At 47.0% G+C, this 18,632-nt stretch overlaps 3 protein-coding genes across 5 annotated transcripts; 2 read left to right on the plus strand and 1 right to left on the minus strand.

The window, feature by feature from the left end:
* Nucleotides 1–23: 23 nt before the first annotated feature.
* Nucleotides 24–4,043, minus strand: LOC137664096 (3-mercaptopyruvate sulfurtransferase-like). Of its 3 annotated transcripts, none has more exons than XM_068401847.1 (3): nt 3,970–4,043; nt 1,773–2,425; nt 24–1,150 (listed from the first exon to the last, which is right to left on the minus strand). In XM_068401847.1, exons 2-3 carry the CDS (start codon nt 2,365–2,367, stop codon nt 852–854), a joined length of 894 nt encoding a protein of 297 aa, XP_068257948.1. In that variant the 5' UTR covers nt 2,368–2,425; nt 3,970–4,043; the 3' UTR covers nt 24–851. The 3 variants fall into 3 exon arrangements, with proteins under 3 accessions (XP_068257948.1, XP_068257946.1, XP_068257947.1); XM_068401845.1 differs by lacking the exon at nt 3,970–4,043 and adding an exon at nt 3,170–3,190; XM_068401846.1 differs by lacking the exon at nt 3,970–4,043 and adding an exon at nt 3,004–3,088.
* On the plus strand, nt 3,149–11,874 carry LOC137664097 (thiosulfate sulfurtransferase). The gene is made up of 2 exons (XM_068401848.1): nt 3,149–3,827; nt 11,390–11,874. The coding sequence occupies exons 1-2, from the start codon at nt 3,242–3,244 to the stop codon at nt 11,686–11,688; spliced, it is 885 nt and encodes a 294-aa protein (XP_068257949.1). The 5' UTR covers nt 3,149–3,241; the 3' UTR covers nt 11,689–11,874.
* A 478-nt stretch (nt 11,875–12,352) lies between these two features.
* CIMIP4 (ciliary microtubule inner protein 4) lies at nt 12,353–18,567 on the plus strand. The gene is made up of 6 exons (XM_068402285.1): nt 12,353–12,576; nt 14,756–14,831; nt 15,483–16,129; nt 16,647–16,794; nt 18,079–18,189; nt 18,399–18,567. The coding sequence occupies exons 1-6, from the start codon at nt 12,559–12,561 to the stop codon at nt 18,482–18,484; spliced, it is 1,086 nt and encodes a 361-aa protein (XP_068258386.1). The 5' UTR covers nt 12,353–12,558; the 3' UTR covers nt 18,485–18,567.
* Nucleotides 18,568–18,632: the final 65 nt, after the last annotated feature.

Genomic DNA, 18,632 nt, shown 5'->3' on the forward strand with positions numbered 1-18,632 from the left:
CCATAAGTTCCATTCAGCAGAAAGACCTTGAAACACATTTTATTTACCCTTTTTTAATCCCAGAATGTTTTCCCCCAAGGGGGATTTTGGACCATGGGGATACAAAACTGGCTAAGTGCACGTTGCAGTTAAGAGTCCAAGTGCAAGAAGAAATCCAAATCAAGTCTCTAACCTAAGTGCCAACCTTGGGTTTGGCATATTTGCTCCTTTAACAGCTATGTCTTTCCCCGAAGTTTTGCACTCAAAATGGCCATAAAGTGTATGCATGGCTTCTAGGACAGAGGCAGAGAGCAAGATCATGAGGCACAGTTATACAAGTACAACCATCCTGTGAGTGAACATGGTGGAATGTCCTGAGTCACGAGTTTGGCTTGACTCAATTACTTCCCCGTGCTGCCACCAGCACTCTCTCCCTTCCATCTGATAAGGTAAAAAGGTCACAGAATGACAGGACAGCTGAGGTTGGATGATCCTATGATTTTAAAGATGTGTAGATGTGGTGCTTAGGGACATGGTTTAGTGGTGGACTTGGCAGTGCTGGGTTAACGGTTGGACTTGATGATCTTAAAGGTCATCTCAAACCAAAACAATTCTATGATTCTACGACCTTGGGAGGACATCTGTTTCACTACACCTGCTCAAGCAGGGTCACCTAGAGCTGGGTGTCCAAGTCATCTTTATGCTCCTAAGCAGCAGCAGTAGGGCAAGGAGAAAGTGCCAAAGCACCATGTGCCCGTACTTGTTACCTAACACTTTAACCTTGAGACACTTAACCAGGAATGCTAAACCCATCTTTTCCAAATCCTGTTTCAAGGCAAATTATCTGCACAGCTGGGAGACAGAGCACCTTATTACACTGTCTTCCCCTTTCCCTCAGAAATGATATTTTCAGGCTGTGCCCGCATGTACCATTCCACCCAGGCCCCATCATACACAGCAACATCTGGTTTGCCACAGAGGTATGCCCCCAGAGCCACGTGGCAGGCAGTCACCCCAGAGCCACATGTGGCTACCACCGGCTTTAACAGGTCCACCTTCTTCTCCTGGAACAGACTGCGGATCTGCTCAGGGGTCTTCTCTAAGCCAGACTCTGTGAGGAAATCAGTGAAGGGGATGTTCATCGACCCAGGGACATGACCAGGCTCAATTCCTGGAGGAAAAGCAATACAGACAGGAATTAACCTCTACTGCCTGGGACAAATCCATCACAAAACCCATTCTTTGTTTCACTGGGAGGAATATTTATTGTTTAGTGTATTTTGTTAAAACAAACACATTTATTTTTGTTAAACTTTGCTTTACTAGATTCCTGATTACTCAGGAAGGATGTATCTAACCTTCAGGTTACCACATGGACACAATCCTATCAAGTTTTTTACTTCCTCCCAGTTCCCTCCACATCTCCCTCACATCAGAGCAACCCGCTCTGATGAGGCACTCACTGAAGCACTTCCACAGGCCCTTCTGAGGGGAAGTGTAGCATCAGTACTCTTGAAGAGTCTCATGAAGAGACCAATGAACATCTTTGAGGCTATGACAGCTACGTTCCTCACCCCAGCGCCTCATAAGGAAAAAAATACACAGCTTCCCCACTCCTGAATTTTCAAAGAGCACTTGCTAGTCAAAAGGAGAGGACAGGTGGATACACTGCCTCAAGTCCACCCCCTAAAGGACAACCGTATTTCCCTTCATTACCTCTACAGGAGTCAAACTGATGGGCACCTTAAATGAAGCCCCTTTTTACTATGCCCATGTCTCAAGAGGCACATTACCATCTCGGGGCTCTGGCTCTACTCCCCGGAACCGTCCTGCAGCACGCGCATCCACTAGTTGGAAGCAGTGGGAATCCAAGTTATCTAAGACATCCTCGTACGTTTTCACCAGGGACTTGTCCAAGGAGGCGTGGAACTCTGAGGGAGCTACCTGGCTTTTCCCAGAGCTCAGCACATTCCCCTCTTGCTGCCAGTTCTTCAGGCCACCATCCAGAAGGGAGACAGCTTCATGTCCAAAGGCCCGGAACATCCACCACACCCGGGGTGCTGAGAACAGACCTTGGTCGCTGCCATCATACACGACAACATGGGAATCATTCCCCACACCCAGCTTCCCCACATACTCAGCAAAGTCATCAGCCTTGGGCAGCATGTGATCATAAGGTGAAGTACGATCGCTGCATTGGTCAATGTCAAAGAAAACTGCACCAGGAATATGGCGCTCCTCAAATTCCCGCTTCGGGTCACGCTTCATCTTCGGCAAATACCAGGATGCATCCACGATTCTCAAGGCCAGACCAGCCTGCTGGGACTTGATGGCTTCTGAAAGCCATTTTGCAGACACCAGAGCACGGTACAGGAGTTGTTGTGACATTGCTCCTGAGTCCTGGCCGAGGTTACCCAATTCCTGGGGTTTGCCTGAATCCACCCGACTGCAAAAGGAAGGAAATTGCAAATTAGAGACCAGCCTTACAAGAAGCGACTGGACAAAGACGCATATTGGGACCAAAGACCTGTGTCTGCACTGAGGTGCTGGCTAAGCCTACAGTGAAGGGTTTGAAATGCTCCAGCCCTGAAAACAGAGTTTTACAGAGCTCAGCCCAAGCCCCGCGTGGAGCGGGACAGCCATGGCACAGTCTTGCCCTGCACCCAGCCCCCCGTAGGCCACCTGGCCCCTCCACCTCCAGCGACTACCAGCCAGCGCTGACAGCTGCAAGTGGGGAGCGTGGCAGTCCCAGGGACCCCGAGCAGAGGGGACCGAGCGCCCCGGGGTGAGGCACGGCCCCACGACGAGAGGGGCTCGGCCCCACCTCTCTCACCGCCCCGGAGCCCATCTCCAGCTGAGGCCCTACCGAGGCCCTGGCGCCCCTCACGCAGGCTGGACCCGCACCGCCTCCCGCTCCGACCCCTCCCATCCCGGACACCTCCAGCCCCAGCGGGGCCGCGGTTCCCTCCGCGCAGCAGCGGGGCCAGGAGCGGGATCGGCCCGCCGCGCCGCCCCGTACCGTACCGTAACTCCGTGCTAGGCCTCAGCGGAGCAGCACCCGCCCTCAGACCCCGCCAGCCATGGCCGCCGCCGGGGGGGCGGGAGCCGGAGCCCTCCCAGAGGACCGGTCCCGGGCGGTGCCGCCCTCCCCCGCACCGCCCTCTCGGGCCGCGCTGGCCGGCCCGCGTACCCCCGCCGCCGCCATTTTGTGTGTGTGTGTGTCCCCTCCGGCGGCGCCCCCTCCCGGCCTCGGCCTTCTGAGATGGCGCCACAGGTGCTGGGCAGGGCCCTGGTTACGGCCAAATGGCTGTCGGAGGCCGTGCGGGCCGGGCGGGTGGGACCGAGCCTGCGGGTACTGGACGCCTCCTGGTACCCGCCGCAGGAGCGAAACGCCCGGCAGGAGTTCAAGGAGAGGCACATCCCCGGGGCGTCCTTCTTTGACATCGAGGAGTGCCGGGACCAGGCCTCCCCCTACGACTTCATGCTGCCCAGCGAGTCGCACTTCGCCGACTATGTGGGGCGCCTGGGGGTCAGCAACGACACCCACGTGGTGGTGTACGACGGGGACGAGCTGGGCACCTTCTACGCCCCCCGCGCTTGGTGGATGTTCCGGGCCTTCGGGCACAAGGAGGTCTCGGTGCTGAACGGTGGCTTCAAGAACTGGGTGAAGGAGGGCCACCCCGTCACGGCAGAGGTCAGCCAGCCCACCCCCGCTGTCTTTAAGGCCAAGCTGAACACAGTCCTGCTGAAGACCTTCGAGGAGATGATGCAGAACGTGGGGTCCCTGAGGTTCCAGGTGGTGGATTCCCGCCCTGAGGGCCGGTTCCGGGGGACCGAGCTGGACCAAGGTAATGGAGGTGGGAATGGTACCTGCCCCCTGCACCGGAGCAGGATGAGTGACGATACTAGTCCGGGTGTAACAACTCCTCCCAGATAGCAAACAGATTTTCCTAATGCACAGGCATGCCTCAGCCTAACTCACTGATTTACCTTAGGGGATCCACAGTTGAGCATTCAGATGCCAGTGCCTTCACAGCATGCTTTTCTTGTAGTTGGTTGTAAAGCTGCAGGAGGAAATAGCAGAAAAGGTCCGCAGTCGGTTGGCTCCAGGATCCCCCATCCCACACCCTGAAGTTAATCAAACAGAATGCAAACACAGGAGGTGAGAGTGCCCAGGGGTTTGTTCAGGGTTTTATCTAACACTAGCAGACACACACAAACTATCAGTATTCATACAGGCACCTTTCACCATAATGAACACATCAGCAAAAGCCCAGGTTTTGGGCAGTAAAGTAACCCAAGGGACATTTTCCTTCTTGCTCTGGTTCCCAGCAAATAGAGAACTTGCTTGAGTTGATCTTTGTTCTTTTGCTCTCTGACATTAAATCTAACAAGCTTAAGTAAGAAAAGCCCCAAACCCTTCCCGAATGTATGGGCTGTCAGCCTCTCCCTTTTGGGTGCCCCAAATAACAGGAACAAAAATTGATTTTGTTACCTTGGTCAAACACTGGACATGCAAGCAGCAGGGGTGGGAGAAGACCTGTGCAGCAGGGACAGCTGGTACAGCAGTGCGCCTGGAATGAAATTCAAGTTGGTTGTTAAAGGAGGCCCTCACTGTATAATTTAATCCTTGGTAGATCCCAGAATAACCTCTCCTCCAAAAGGGAATCACAGAAGTGGTTTAAAAAGAAATGCAGAGTTTCAAAAACAAAGCACAACAGCTCAGCAACAGTTGGGTCTGAGTCGAGCTCCACGCTGCAGGAGCAGGTATGCGGCAGGCTTCCTTCTGCAGTCCTGAGGCAGTGCTGCGCTGCTGCCTTGCAGGTCAGTTGTCATTGTCTTCTGGCTGTTCTGTTAACATGTGTGCTGCTGTACAGCCATTGAGTGCGATACTGTGTCCTGAAATAAATTCCCACATCCGAACCTCAGGAGCATTTGGCTGTAAGCGGCTCTGTACACATGGTTCGCATAAGTGTCTACAGTGAGCCCCCAAAACACACTCGACTTGTGCAAGACAGTGTAGAAGGTGAGAGAAGTAGTGGGAGGGACAGAGGAGACTGTTGCAGGGAGAGAGGGGGGAATTAGGCTTGTCACTCATTCTGTTCCCTTGCCTACTGCTGCCCACCAAAGTGAAGGTTGAATTTTAACCTCCAGATGTGGATAGAACGCTCCTCACTGGGAGCTGGTGGGTTTCGCATTCTCTTTCCCAAAGTGGGAGTTGTGACCAGGTGACAAATACCACAGCCCCTCACAGTGTCTTGAAAACAGATTTTTCCTTTGAAATGAGTCAGCATGGAACAGTTTATTTGTGGTGGTCCAGTTCTGCTTCCCACAGCAGATCCAGCAGGATAAGCATTCCAGCTGCAGCTGCTCATTCCACAGGAGTTTGACAGCCTTCTGAACCAGGCTAGCCAGTAGCTGCGCTATAGCCAGCAGTGGGTAAAAGGCAGTGTTTACACCTAAAAGAGCAATGTGAGATCAATGCTGATTAATTACAGGGGTCATCCAATCAGGGAAGAGAAATGTTGCCTGCAATTTAGAGAAGAATGGTCTTGAGGTTAAGGGACTTGCTGTGTTCTCAGGCGATTTCAGTTTAATTATTGCCTCAGCTGTTGACTTCCTAATTAAGTCAATTAATCTCTCCAGTTCCATGAACTCCATCTTTAGAAGAGGCTAATTTCAGCTGACTCTTTTGCCTCTTCAGTTTTTCAGTTCCTTGTGTATGAATTAATTGTCCCTGTTTTATTTTTATGCAGCAGCTACCTTGCTGGGATTTAGACATCTGTAGTGTTTAAAATAAGCCATAGTACATGGCTGATTTTTAGTTGCTGGGAGAGGTTTACCCAGGTTGCCAGGGTGGAGAAAAATGGACAGCGTTTCTGTAAGCCAGGTCTGATAGGTCTTAAATGCAGGTATTGCTTTGGATGAAAAAGCTTGAATGTTCATGCATGGTGTGCAGCATAAGCCCGTTAGATATGGAGCCCTGACCTATGCGCTGAGTGGTTAAAGGTGTCCCTGCACAGTGCTGTGTTTCTGGAGGAACTAGCAGCTCAGGCCTGCTTACTAGCTGTGATTCAGTAATGGCCCTGCCAGGTTCTGCAAGGGCCTGTATACTCAGGCAGTGTAGGGTGCAGGTCTATGGAACCAGCCTGAACTGAGACAATCCCAGGCAATCCAGGGGCAGATGATAAAAATAATTACATGATGCTGACTCTCTCTGAGTATTGGGCACTGAAAATTGAGGAAAAATAATTATAACTGAACACATGCATACAGAAAAGAAGCAAATTTCTGAATTCTTTTGCAAACACCTGAGAAAAGAGGGGAAAGTTGCCAGACAAGAAATCCGTCATCTAAAAAAGAGAACAAACGCAACATAATTTCATGAGCTTCCAACTATTTTTCTTCTCATTCTCAGCCCTTGGGTAGTCCTTGTCTCCCTTGCGCATACAAAACTCTTTAGGTTTTTCCCATTTTCTCAGCTCTCAGTCCTCCCTGCCCCAAACATAAAGCTTTTACTCAGCTCGAGTGTTCAGTGGGAGTGAGAACGAAATGTTGCTGCTTCTTCCCTCTCGTCTCCAAGTGGAGTCTGCAACTGGGAGTGGGCTGGCTTTGCTTTTACCATGAAGTAATACTCAAGGCACAACATGGAGAGTGAGAGACTTTATGATAAAGTCTGTTTCAACCCCTAGGAAACCTACAATCCAAAGCTGTCCATTCATGTGACGAGGTTTACAAACATCAGCTGCCAGAATTGGCACCATGGTCTTGCTCGTTCTTAGAGTTGAGTCTTCTGGCTGTATATCCACACAGTATTTTGACATTGGTGGCAAAGGCCTATTGATCTGACTGTAAGGACTCTGAGGGAGCTGGCCAGGACCAAGCTTGAAGTGTTCCTTCCCCTGAGTTCATGGTAGGTTAAGTAGGATCACTTATGTTCCCTTCCAAGGCATACAATTTGAATGGAAGAGAGAGATAAAAAAAAGGAGGCAACAGAGGAGGCATTTGGAAAGGAACAGCTATCTGCAGCCAGCCAACTCCAAGACCGCGGGGAGTTAAATGTGGACAAGGCACATCTTTTATCTTTTTGACATTAAGAAATTCCACCTGGAGCTTTCATTGCAAAGGAAAAGGCTAGAGAGAAGGGGCTGTAGTCTTAGCTAGATAAATAGCCAACAAAAAATATATATTTAAGCAGAGAATCTTAACAGATGTGGAAAAGGGGATTAAGCAGTGAGGAAGATAACATATTACAGGTTACAAATTGTGAGGGAGACTTGCCAGAAGCCAAGCTGAGTGAGACTTGGCAAAAGGAATTAAAACAAGTAACAAAAACTGCCTGAGCGAAGTGAATAAAAAGAGAACAAGGAGAGAAAGAGTAAACAGGGTTTCTATGAAGTTAGCAGGGGTTCCAGATGAAAGATTATTTGTGCACAGCCTCAGAATTATACTGAGTTTGTGCTGTGTTTTTTTTTCTCCGGAGGATAAGTCTGCAGAGTAGGGGGAGGGGTAGCAAGAAGAAGGGGAAAGAAGCAGAAATGATAATTTCTAAAGAGGGAGTATAACCAAAAGATATCCATGTGCTCAAATCTGTGAGGCAGACAATCTCCATCCCAAATATGTGTCAAAAATCAGTCATGTGGCATTGCAACTCCATGAGGCAAGAATTCAATAAATTTGATCAGAGCATGGTTCTGTAGGACAGAAACACTAGCAAAGTTTGTGTTTGTATTTAGGATAGGAGATACAGTACAACCTAGGCAGCTGTTGAACTATTATCATAACATGGATAGACTGGAAGACTTTCAAAACACTCTTAAAGAAAAATTATTTGAAATGAAGGCAAAATTGAATAAAATACCTTGGTAAACTTGCACTGCAGCTAAGGACCCTACTTCCTTGCCAACAGAATTGACTTGCCAAATAAGAGAAATGGGAACATGCATGCCTGGAAGTTTTGTCTGATCTTTTCTTCCAGCCGTTGGAAGCACCTGTGGGGTAGACTTGTTCCATTTGGACCTCATTAATACTTTGGACATAATATTAGAGGGGCAGAGGTTCAGTGTGAGAAGAGGGCAAATAGCACAAGTACTGTTAGATTCCCAAAAAACTGACTGAAGGGGAGATAAGGGAGATAACAATAGCTTGTGCTGAAAGCAGATCTGTGGGGCTGGACATTGTCAGCATGGTCCCACTGTTATGCTTCTGTGTTTTATTTCATATTTTTCTGAATCATCGAGGCACTGAAAATAGGGAGTTGCTACTGAAATGTGCTGCTGGCACAGCTTTGGCAAGGTTTAAATGATCACGTGCAGAGTATTATGTGAGGTAGCACCTGCAGTGATAGAAGTGACAGGAAGCATGACGCTACAGAGAGCAAGGCTGGATGATCAGTAGCCCGAAACACTTAATTGCTTGTGTTTCTTTTACAAGCTGAAGACCCACATTTGGAAGCAATAGAAGAGGGTAAGACTTGGATGAATTAGTTGGGTGTAAGAACCTCAGATGCAGTTTGGCCTTGACAACAGCAGTTATTAACCTCCTGTCTACCAATTGAGATGCTAGGAAATGCCACTTCCTTATCCATAAGCATGGTGGTCACCTAGAACTGTTTCTAGGGTGGCCGAGGAAGTGAAAAATGTGTCTAATGAGCTCTTACTGGGTTTAGGCTAAGGGCATGAGGCTGTTGGGAGTGCTGAGTGCCCACCGTCAGTATGTTGGAGCAATAGCAGAAAGCGAGAAAAACTATTTCAGCCGCAGGGCAATGTTAGCTCAAGGATAAATGCTGTATGGACTGACTGTGATGAACTTAACGCTGGAAATTAATATTCCTCCTCATGTGAGCAAGGAGGTGCCTCAGCGGGAAGTTCCATGGCAAGAATCCGAACTGGTTCTGAGATGGATGCTTTTATGAGAGGGAGCCTGTAAAGTTACCACTGTAGTAGCTGGGAGCCAGGCTCTGTAATCCTAGGGTTCCTTCCTGGAGTTTCTAAGGGTGACTGCATGAATCTGGCATGGAGTATGCTCTGTGTCGTATGAGGCAGGAGCAGATGTATCCTCTCCCCTGTTCAGATCCCAGCTGCATCCAGCCTTGCCTTCCAGTCCGATGTTTCTCTGCTCTTGTCCTAGCAGAGAGAGAGCTGATAAAACTTCCTGAACCACTCAAGAGCGCTTCTTGGGCAATCCAAGGGATTGTGGTTGTGCAATGTCAGCTCCTTCTTTCAGCTGAACACCCACATACATGAGTAAATGCAGTTTCTACAGAATTCCCTGTCTTTCACTCACAGAGTGCAAGCACTGGTCTCTGGCTCCAACAGACTTTGAATCTTTGAAGCAAGGAAGTCTCCCTATAGGTCAAAGTAAAAAATGCTCTAAAATGAGACTGTCCTTTCCAGATCTACTCAGCTCCTAACTGAAGAGTTGTTTAAGGGTGGTGAGTGTATGTCACGGCAGTCTCCAATAAGAGAGGGGTACAAACCTACCTATTTTAAGACCTAAGAACAGTCTAGAAAAGCAATCATGACCATGGGGCCTGGAACATTAAGAGCTGAATTGGTGGCCCAGCAAGCTTCTTTGAGCAAGAGCTGGCCCTTCTAGTTCAGCCCCCAGGACTTCTTGATCTCAGTACACTTCCCAGTGCCCTAGCATGGTGAGGGTGTATTCTGTGGCTCCCAGACTTGTCTGTACTGAGGTGATCACCAGTACTGCAGCAGAGCCTCGCAGAAACCCCTTACCAAATGACAGGGTCGGGAGCCTAACCCAGGCATGTAACTCTCCAGGAAGAAGCTCTGCAGTCTGAAAACTACAAACAGGGTTTTCTCACATTCATTTTTTGTATTATTTTTATTTCCCCTGTGTCATACAGATGCTGTATTAATGAGCTGGGGTTTGCAGTTCTCTGTATTGAAGTGATGAAACTGTTGGTTTCTGCAACTGGGAAAAAATTGGTGAAAGCATCAGTCCAAAACACTGTCTTTTTTTTTTTAAATGTTAGTCCCCCCAGAAGTCAGCATTTTTTCTCCTGACTTCAACCTGTAATGCTAAACACTTCTGAAGGATGCATGAGGTGACTAGTAGACAACAGTGCCAGATTTCTAAGGCACTCAGGGAGGATGAATTAAGAGGGTCCATCTGGAACAGAGAGAGATCTTGTGAAACTGACTCAGGGAAGCTTTGGTTGTCTTTAGGCTCTCACTCTTTGTCCAGCAGAGCAAAAATCCCCTCCTCAATACCCCGACAAAACCCTGTTTTCCCCTTATGATCTACCTCATCATGTCATGACATCACTCTGCATGAGTGATGAAACTGCAGTGTCATTATAATGTGTGATGTCAGTCTCTGACTAGGTATAATTCAATCATTTGACTGTGACAAAGGTTTCCTGCCCCAATCTCTCCCATCTCCTGAGATCAGTTACCCCGATGACTTAGGCAAGTAGAAAGCTGTCAGTGGAACAGATTACTATTTATGTGACTTTCCCAGGGCTGTCTCATTAGAAGTTCAAACCTAGCAAGGAACCATTCCCTGAAGTGCATTTTCAATGTAATATAAGTTTCCTGCTCCAATGAGGCTTGATCCAAAGCCTCTCAAAGTCAGTGGAAAAGCTTCCATTGAGTCTAATGAACTTTGATTAAGCCTATAGTGACAGAGTTTGAATTTCGAGGGCGTGATGAAAATCTTATCCATCACATTTTTATATCTGCTTCTCTCTGAAGACCTTGTTCTTGAGGTGCAACTTTCAGCTTGCCTGAAGTGGTCAGTTATACCAGAAGAAAAACAGAACCCATGCTGATTTCATCCATGGAGTGGATAAAAAGTGATACAAAATCTAAATTCTCACTTCTCTGACTCCATTGCCCCAGGATAGCTGCCTCAGCAGTAATGTGGCTGACTTTAAGGTTGCTTTACTTTTCTGAAATATGATTTTAAGGTGACACAGGAAGAAACTGTGAACAGATAACGACTTCCACAAATTCCGCGTACAAGCCACACTTCCTGCTTCTGAAAGCTGTGTCACTACACGCTGCTGGCTTACTTGGGGAAGGTCAGAAATGTGCTGCTGCATTCCTCTTTACGCAGATCCCCTTAATGCCTTTTTTAGGATCTTTTCTGTGGTGGTTCTTTGATTCTTGTCACGTCTAGGGCTTCTTCAGATTCCTACCTCTCGTAGCTTTCAGGGGGGAAATAATTTGCTAAATAGTCTGGGAGTTTTGACTTCAGCAAAGTTGAATAATTTTGTCCTCTTTTTAGCCTTATACTGCTTTGCATCTTCATCATCACCTGAAACAATTAGTATATTGGAGTGAGAGTGTCTGCAGTGATGTGTCTTTAATGTCTCTTTTGTAGGTGTCTTTCATCACCTACGTTAATGTCTCCTTGCTCATGTTTCCTTTCTTGTTCACTCTTGCAGGGCTGGAATCTGGTCACATCCCTGGTGCTGTGAACATACCCTTCAGCTCATTCCTAACAGAAACTGGCCATGAGAAGAGTATTGAGGAGATCCAACAAATATTCCGTGAGAAGAAAGTGGATCTCTCAAAGCCACTGGCGGCCACATGCCGCAAAGGTGTCACAGCATGTCACATTGCCTTGGCAGCCTACCTGTGTGGCAAGCGTGATGTGGCTATCTATGATGGTTCCTGGTCAGAGTGGTTCCACCGTGCCCCACCTCACTACAAAGTCTCTGAGTTGAAGCGCAACAAGGCCTAGAGAGAGAGTTGCTTTTTGAGCAATGAGATCTAGCAGCTGTCACCAGCCCCGGGTAGAGGGAAAAGGGAGGAGGTAGAAATAAAAACTTGCTGATTTATATTTTGCTAGTTCTTCTAAGAATGATCAGTGGATTTCTATCAATCTTTTGGTTTCTCGCAATGAATAAAATCTACTTCTAAGATGATACATCTGTGAATATTTCTGATTCTCCTCTGTTGCTTGTGACCTGCTTGTGCTGAGTGGGAAAAGCAGCTTTGCAACATGAAGGAGAGTTGCACTCTTCTCTGGAGACCTGCAGAAATTCCAGTGGCCTGGTGAAAGCCCAGGTCTACGCTGGAGCAGAATGGATGAAAAGTCGGGGTCTAAAATATAGCACTGGGTGCTGGACACAGGAGGGCCAAGCCGTGGTTCTGTCATTGACTCAATGTAAGACCTTTTGACAGCCCACCATCTCCCCTTTTCTAATGTGGAAAATGGGGGGCACCTTCCTCTTCCTCTCTGATGAGGGTCAGTGAGCTCATGTGAAGCATTGGGAGATGCTAGAAGATCCGATTCTCCTGAAATACAGTCATGTTGATTTTCATGACTGTTTTACAGAAGTCTCCAAGAAATCCTATGTATGTGATGAGAACTTCTGGGCCACAGGTGTGTCATGAGACATGAGCCTTTTACTCTCCTCCTCATTTGTTTTTTCAGTCAGCAAGGGTGACCCGTGTTTGTTCTGGTTCCCATGGAGACCACAGCTCATAGAGGGAGGGTTGTTCCCTAGCAACCGTCTCTGCTCTTCAGCCTTCATTCCACCTGCATACCTGGGGACTTGAGCAGGACGTGCCTGCTTGTACGAATCGTTGTGGCACCACATCAGGGATCATGGACCAGCTGAAAGAGGTAGTTATGGAAGAGGCTTTGCCTCTTGTTAAATCCTGAATATTTAAAAAAAAAAAAAAAAAGATAAAAGATCCAGTGTCATTTTGACATCCATGGGGCTTCTCAGGTCTGGAAAGTCACAGAAATCTCTGCATATTTTGGAGGCCTGGCCAGAAGTGGAAGGCATACAAAACCATTCTTGACCACATCTGGTGGCTAGTGAGAATGGCATACCAATTCCTACACCTGTCTGAGGAGGTTGATTTTCTGCCTGGGAAAGACAGCTTCCTCATTCCTCCATGGCTGCATGTGAGGAAAGTCAGTGTTAGGCTATGCTAAACATATGTTTTTTGGTTTTTTTTCATTCAGAAAGAAAGATCAAGTTTCATCATTTTTAGCTCTTTGATCAAGATATGTCTTTTCTGGTATGTCGTCTGTTGTCCCTCACAGAATTGGCTTATCAACGGAATTAATAGACATAGTTCTTTGGCTTCTGTTGTCCAGGAGGATGGTAAAATGGCCTTAAAGTCTTTCTTGGCATCAAGACGTAGGAGTCTCAGAGTGGTGCTTTGACTTTGGACCTTCAGGCTCAGAAGTCAAATGAACAATAAGCAATAACAATAACATCATATACAGTTACAAACTAGAAAGTAGGAACAGTTGCAGGCTTCAGCGTCTTTTTGTCCAGGAGGAACTGGAGTAATCAAAGTTATCAATGAATGGGATTTGGGGAAATGAGCACATTGCCTCATTACACAGAAATTCTGCTTCGTTGGAAGAAATGGGAGAGGAGGAATTTCTACAACAGCAGACTGGAAAGTTCTTTCCACTGAATATAGTAATAATAACAAACAGACATGTTTTTAAGTAGGAGGTGGGAGTTAACACAGGAGTTTATTTAGCAACACAGATTCCTGCACTTTGATCATGTGTAAATGTTTGGCTCTTCTTTAAAAAGAATGAGAAGCGATACAGAAAAGAAGCAGATTGTGCCCTATGAGCCAGGACTGGCTTCCTCTCTTCATCTCTTGTGGCCCTGTTCTTTTTTTTGGGAAAGGTTCTGTCTCAATACATTTGCAGAGCACACAGCACTGACTCCTGGAGTCTGAGGCAGTAACTTCAGCTTCAGGATCCCCATATCATACCAGACATGCTGCTGCAAAGTACTGGCACAGTGTAAACACCAAGTGCTGGTTCAAGTCAGTCCTGGTGAGTTAACTTGGAAGGGGTAGGCTTCCTGCCCCATCGGCTGGTGTCTTCATTCCAAGAACTAGCCTCAAGAGCAGAAGGTAGGCTTATATGTCATGTCATGAGCTAATTTGACAAATGAAAACATATATCCCTACCTGATCCAGATCCCATTTGTACTGCTGCTAGTGCCAGCAGGCTCACAATTACCATATTCACCACCATGGGCCATGGCTTCAATTGTTACCTGTCACAGGTTTCACATGGGCTAAGTCTGTAGGGTCCTGCTGGGATGAGGAATGCAGACCATCAGCAGGTCACGACTAAGAGTTACACAGACATTCCCTCTGCAGGAAAGACATGAGCTTCCTCCTAACTGCAGGAGGCGGTTTGCAAAGGCTGGGTGTTGGATCAATCACATCAGCAGGACTAACAAAGCAAAACAGGGGATAGTCTGTGCCAGAGTCAGGGAAGAAACCCTGTCTCCTGCCTGTCTCTCTTCCTTTGCGTAGCCAGCATTGCACAGGCATTTTATGTTTGTCACCTTCTCTCCCTATTTTTTCTGGCCTTACTTTAATGCACCAAAAGAAGGAACTGTTGTAATTGTACAGCACATGACAGACCTGACATCTCTAGGTGCTTCAGAATAATAATAAAAAAAAAAATATATTTTCAGAGTTTTTTTCCATTTTGCCTTGTGTCTGCACTGCTGCCTTTGAAAACTCTTGCAGCTCAGTATTCCCCAGAGGCACTGGTTGGCCATGTCCTAGGCAGGCTATCCCATGTGAGCTGTTAATGTGAAATCCTGCAGGACTTCTGTCCTTTTTCAATCTGAGAGGATCATGAGTTGTAGGACCAACCATGCAGGCAGGCAGGGATAGCTCTATCTTGATCTAGGAAGGCGTATAATACATTTGTGTGAAAATAATCTATGTCATCTAAACGTGAACGGGGCCACTGTCCCCTTCCTTCCTATCTCTGAGCCTGACACAGCCTTTGTTTCTCTTCCAAGGGTGTGGTTGAGGTTCCAGCTTCCCCTAAACCTGATGTGGCAGAAAGTGACTCTGTGCTGGTCAACAGTACTTCAGGTAAGCGAGATGGCAGAGAAGCTGTCCCTCCTTCAGAGCTTGCTTTGCAGTACAGCTTGTGAGGCTGTATGTCATTCCCTCCCTCCCTTTGAGCACATACCTCTGTGAGTGAAAAACTACTTGGACAGGGATCCCATGTGCCATGGACTGATGGGTTAAAATTCCCCCCGCCCCAAGCGTGTCTTCCTCCACCATTGGACTTGTCTCACTACCTCCCTGCAGCAGTGCAATAAGCCACAGATGTGCTGGTAAATTCGTCAGCAAACACGATGAGCCACAGAGACTATAAGTGCATGTTCACAAAGAGGTGAGAGTGATCATGGGTTGGAGGGGTCCTACACATAAGAAAACACAGACCTTTTGCGTGCATGTTTGACCACAAATTTTTACTTCCACGCTCCATGCATGTTCATCTCGCAAGAGCAGTTAAGGCTCCTCAGGAACCTTCACCTAGTTCAGCAGGAAGATTGGTACAATGCTGCTAAGTTGTTGGTTTTTTCCTCTTTTCTTTCTCTCTTTGAGACCTTTAATGTTTCTCTTGTTGTCTGACAATGACACAATGACATGTCTGGTTGTTTCCAGCTCCATTTATGGTATCACCTGTCATCAAAACAATATAAAATTAATTCAGCTATTATTTTTGTCTTTAAGTGGAACCTGAGGAAGGGAAAAAGAAGAATCCTCCAAAAGGCTTATGTCCCAGCAAACAGAGAAGACCCCAAAGGAGCTCCAGCAGAGCCTCCTGGAAGATCTCCAAGCGCCCAGTGGCTCAGGGAGAAGCAAAGAATTCTACATCTGTTAAATCCCCATCATCTCCTCCTGCAAAGTGTGTTCAGACTAAAAACCAGAGCAATCAGAGTCTCCAGGCCAAAACTCCCCACACAGAGAGTCTTCATTCAAGAAGACTTGAAGAAGAAAGAAAAGATACTTCTGCCACCAATGATCCAATAGTGGGGCATGAGCCAAGAGGGAGGAACAGCACTTACCACCTGTCTGCAATATCCATGCAGAAGGAGGCAGAAGACACCAAATCTGTCTCAAATGCCAAAGAACCAGTAGCAGGCCAGCGCCAAACACTGAGGTCTAGAGGATCTGGATCTTCCCGGAAGACCATCAAAGCCAGCTACGAAAAACCCAACGACACTTGCTGCCCATTAAGTGCCAAACAGTCCTTAACATCATTAGGGCCAGATATGAAAGCAGAATGGAAGCTCCTTGTGAAGAAGAGAAACAGCTTGGTCTGTGCTAACAGCAACTATAAATCTGCCAATGCAGATAAACTTACCAGCGATGAAGAGGTATTGGAGGAAGCCGTTTCATTTATCCTTTGTGGCAGGTTGAAGGCTGTTTTTATGGTGTAGCAGGGGGCTGAGTGGGTGGGATATTAGCAGTACATTATCAGTTTCTACAAGACATGTAGAGGGATGGATTTGGGCTTCACTCTACAGGGCAGTGACACATTCCACCAACAGCCTTTCCCATGTCTTTTTTAATTTTGTTTTTCCATCCCCCCTTTCATTTATAAGGTTCCTGTAACCAGGCACAGTTCCAACTGAGCAAGGCAAAACAGTGTGGTACCAGGACACAGTCCAGGGCCCAACACCATCATCCCTTTCTAATTCCCCCTGCTTTTTACCAGTCCTTGTCCCATGCAATTACAATGTATACAGGAGCTGCTGAGGGCGGCTCAAGGACAGGCCCAGGACCCAGGTATTAGTCATAGCTCACAGACCTATGCAGGAGTGGGAATGCCAGGAGTTTGCTGCACTTAGGGAACATGGACTGACTGTGGTTCCTTGTTATTCGTGTTTTCAGGAACGGCGAGCTCAGTGCAAGGCAGCCTTAATCATGGCACAGAAAAGACTTGGCGACCGTACTGAAATGCTAAAAAACTCCTTGAACTCTACGTCTTTTGCTGATTACAACCAGCTGGGTTTTAACCTGCGATCAAATATCTTCCAAGGTGAGGGAACACACACACAACTACCTATGCCTGACCTTCAAAGCTGGTTCCATCTACCCTTTACCTGGGCTCGGGGCAGCCACACTGCTTTGGGTAGAGATCTGACTGTAGGTGACCCTCACTTTCCCCTTTTATTCCTTCTATCCATAGTCACTGCTTTTCCAGGCTGTGATGCCTGAGGAGATGAAAGCTAGAGCTTCCCTTTCTATATATTCTATCCCTTTATTTTCTCTTCTTTCACTCTTTTTTTTTCCAAGGTGTGAACAGTGAAGTTGCATCATGACCCCTGTCCTCTATGTTCAGAGCTGTCTAAATTTGGACACCATTTGCAATTCAATGTCCCCTGTCATCTCTAGTCCCAAGTTACCTCCAGTTCTTTCTGGGAGAGAGATGTTTCTCTTCAAGACCTTTAGAGACGTGAGGCTCTGAAATGTCTTCTCCAAACCTCTGTTTCCGAGGTCCCCAGGGATCCCTCTGTCTAAACAAACATTGGGAGCTAAGCATTTGTCCCATTCTTGTTACCATCGTGTCCAAGAAACTCTGAAATAATTGTCTCTGATTCCAGTTTCTCATGTACCAGCACGAGACAGATTCCTTTTTCTTGTACAGTACGTTCCATGACAAGACCTTGCTGGGTAGTGAAGACTGCATTGTCCTGGGTTTGTGCAGTCACACAGAAAGGAAGGACATCTTTCCCCAGGGAGCTCAAAATCATTATTATCAAGGAAAGGGTACAATAAAAAGGAAAGTGGAGAGGAAAGGGTGAAGAGATTAAAATAAAGCCCCCTCAAATGGCTAAAAGTCAAAAAAAAACAACAACAAAAAAAAAGACAAAAAGAGAAGTCACAGTTGGGAACTATTTGTTAAGTATAGGTGGCAGAAAAGGAGCTCGAGAAGGCCTGGAGTGGTAGATGGTTCTTTTTGTGGAACTGTGGCTGCTGAATAGGAAGTTACTCACATGAATGAGGGGATTCAACAGGAGATGATAAGTGGGCACTTGACCAAAGAAAGGTCACTGGGGTAAAGGTAATACCTTACAGAACCCTCTGTGTGTGTCTCATACTTGAGGATGAAAAGCAGATAAATTGTCAAACACAAGCTCCCCTCCTGGGTGTGATGAAGCTGCTACTCAGCACCGAGGCACACACCTGATCAAAGGTACTGCAGTCAATACGTGCCTTTTCTTGAGCCCTTGAAACTGCTGAGTGTTGCTCCCCTGGCTCAATTCCAGGACTGCAGTAGGGTGATTTCTGCGTACAGTTCCTTATTTGCTGTTCCTTGCAGGTGGCCCACTGGAGAGCCGAAGCTTGATGAAGGATTCCTACACCCCTGATATAATTCAGAAGGCAATCAGGGATCCCAAGAATTGGCACGGAAGGAGGACTGATGAGCTAGGTATGGCTTCTTCTGGGAAAAGTACAATGCTGAATTCCTGAGATGGGTGCTGCTTCTGCCAAGGACAGTGGATGGGTTTGGGCAAAGATGTGAGGGTACTAGAAACTGGCATTTTCACAAGAGAGGGGCTCTACAGCTAGAAAAATCCTTGAGGGATAATAGCATTAGAAGGGAGGCTGTAACTGAACTGTGATTTGCCTTCTTTGCAGGGAAATGGCATCAGAAAAACATCCTAAATCTTAACCTGCAGAAAGCATTGGGGGACAAATCTGGGAAAAATAAAGGCAAGCCTTAGAAGATGAAGGTTGAGGATTGGAGTGCATTCAGCGAGGGATCTTTTTCCTTAGCCGTCTAATAAACCTCCATGTGAAGCATGAACCCATTGCTTGCTACTTGTCAACAGCAGATTTATTGCTGGTGCTCTCTTCCCCTTTCAATTAGGG

Source organism: Nyctibius grandis, chromosome 5, assembly GCF_013368605.1.
Source record: "Nyctibius grandis isolate bNycGra1 chromosome 5, bNycGra1.pri, whole genome shotgun sequence".
Taxonomy (NCBI): Eukaryota; Metazoa; Chordata; class Aves; order Nyctibiiformes; family Nyctibiidae; genus Nyctibius; species Nyctibius grandis.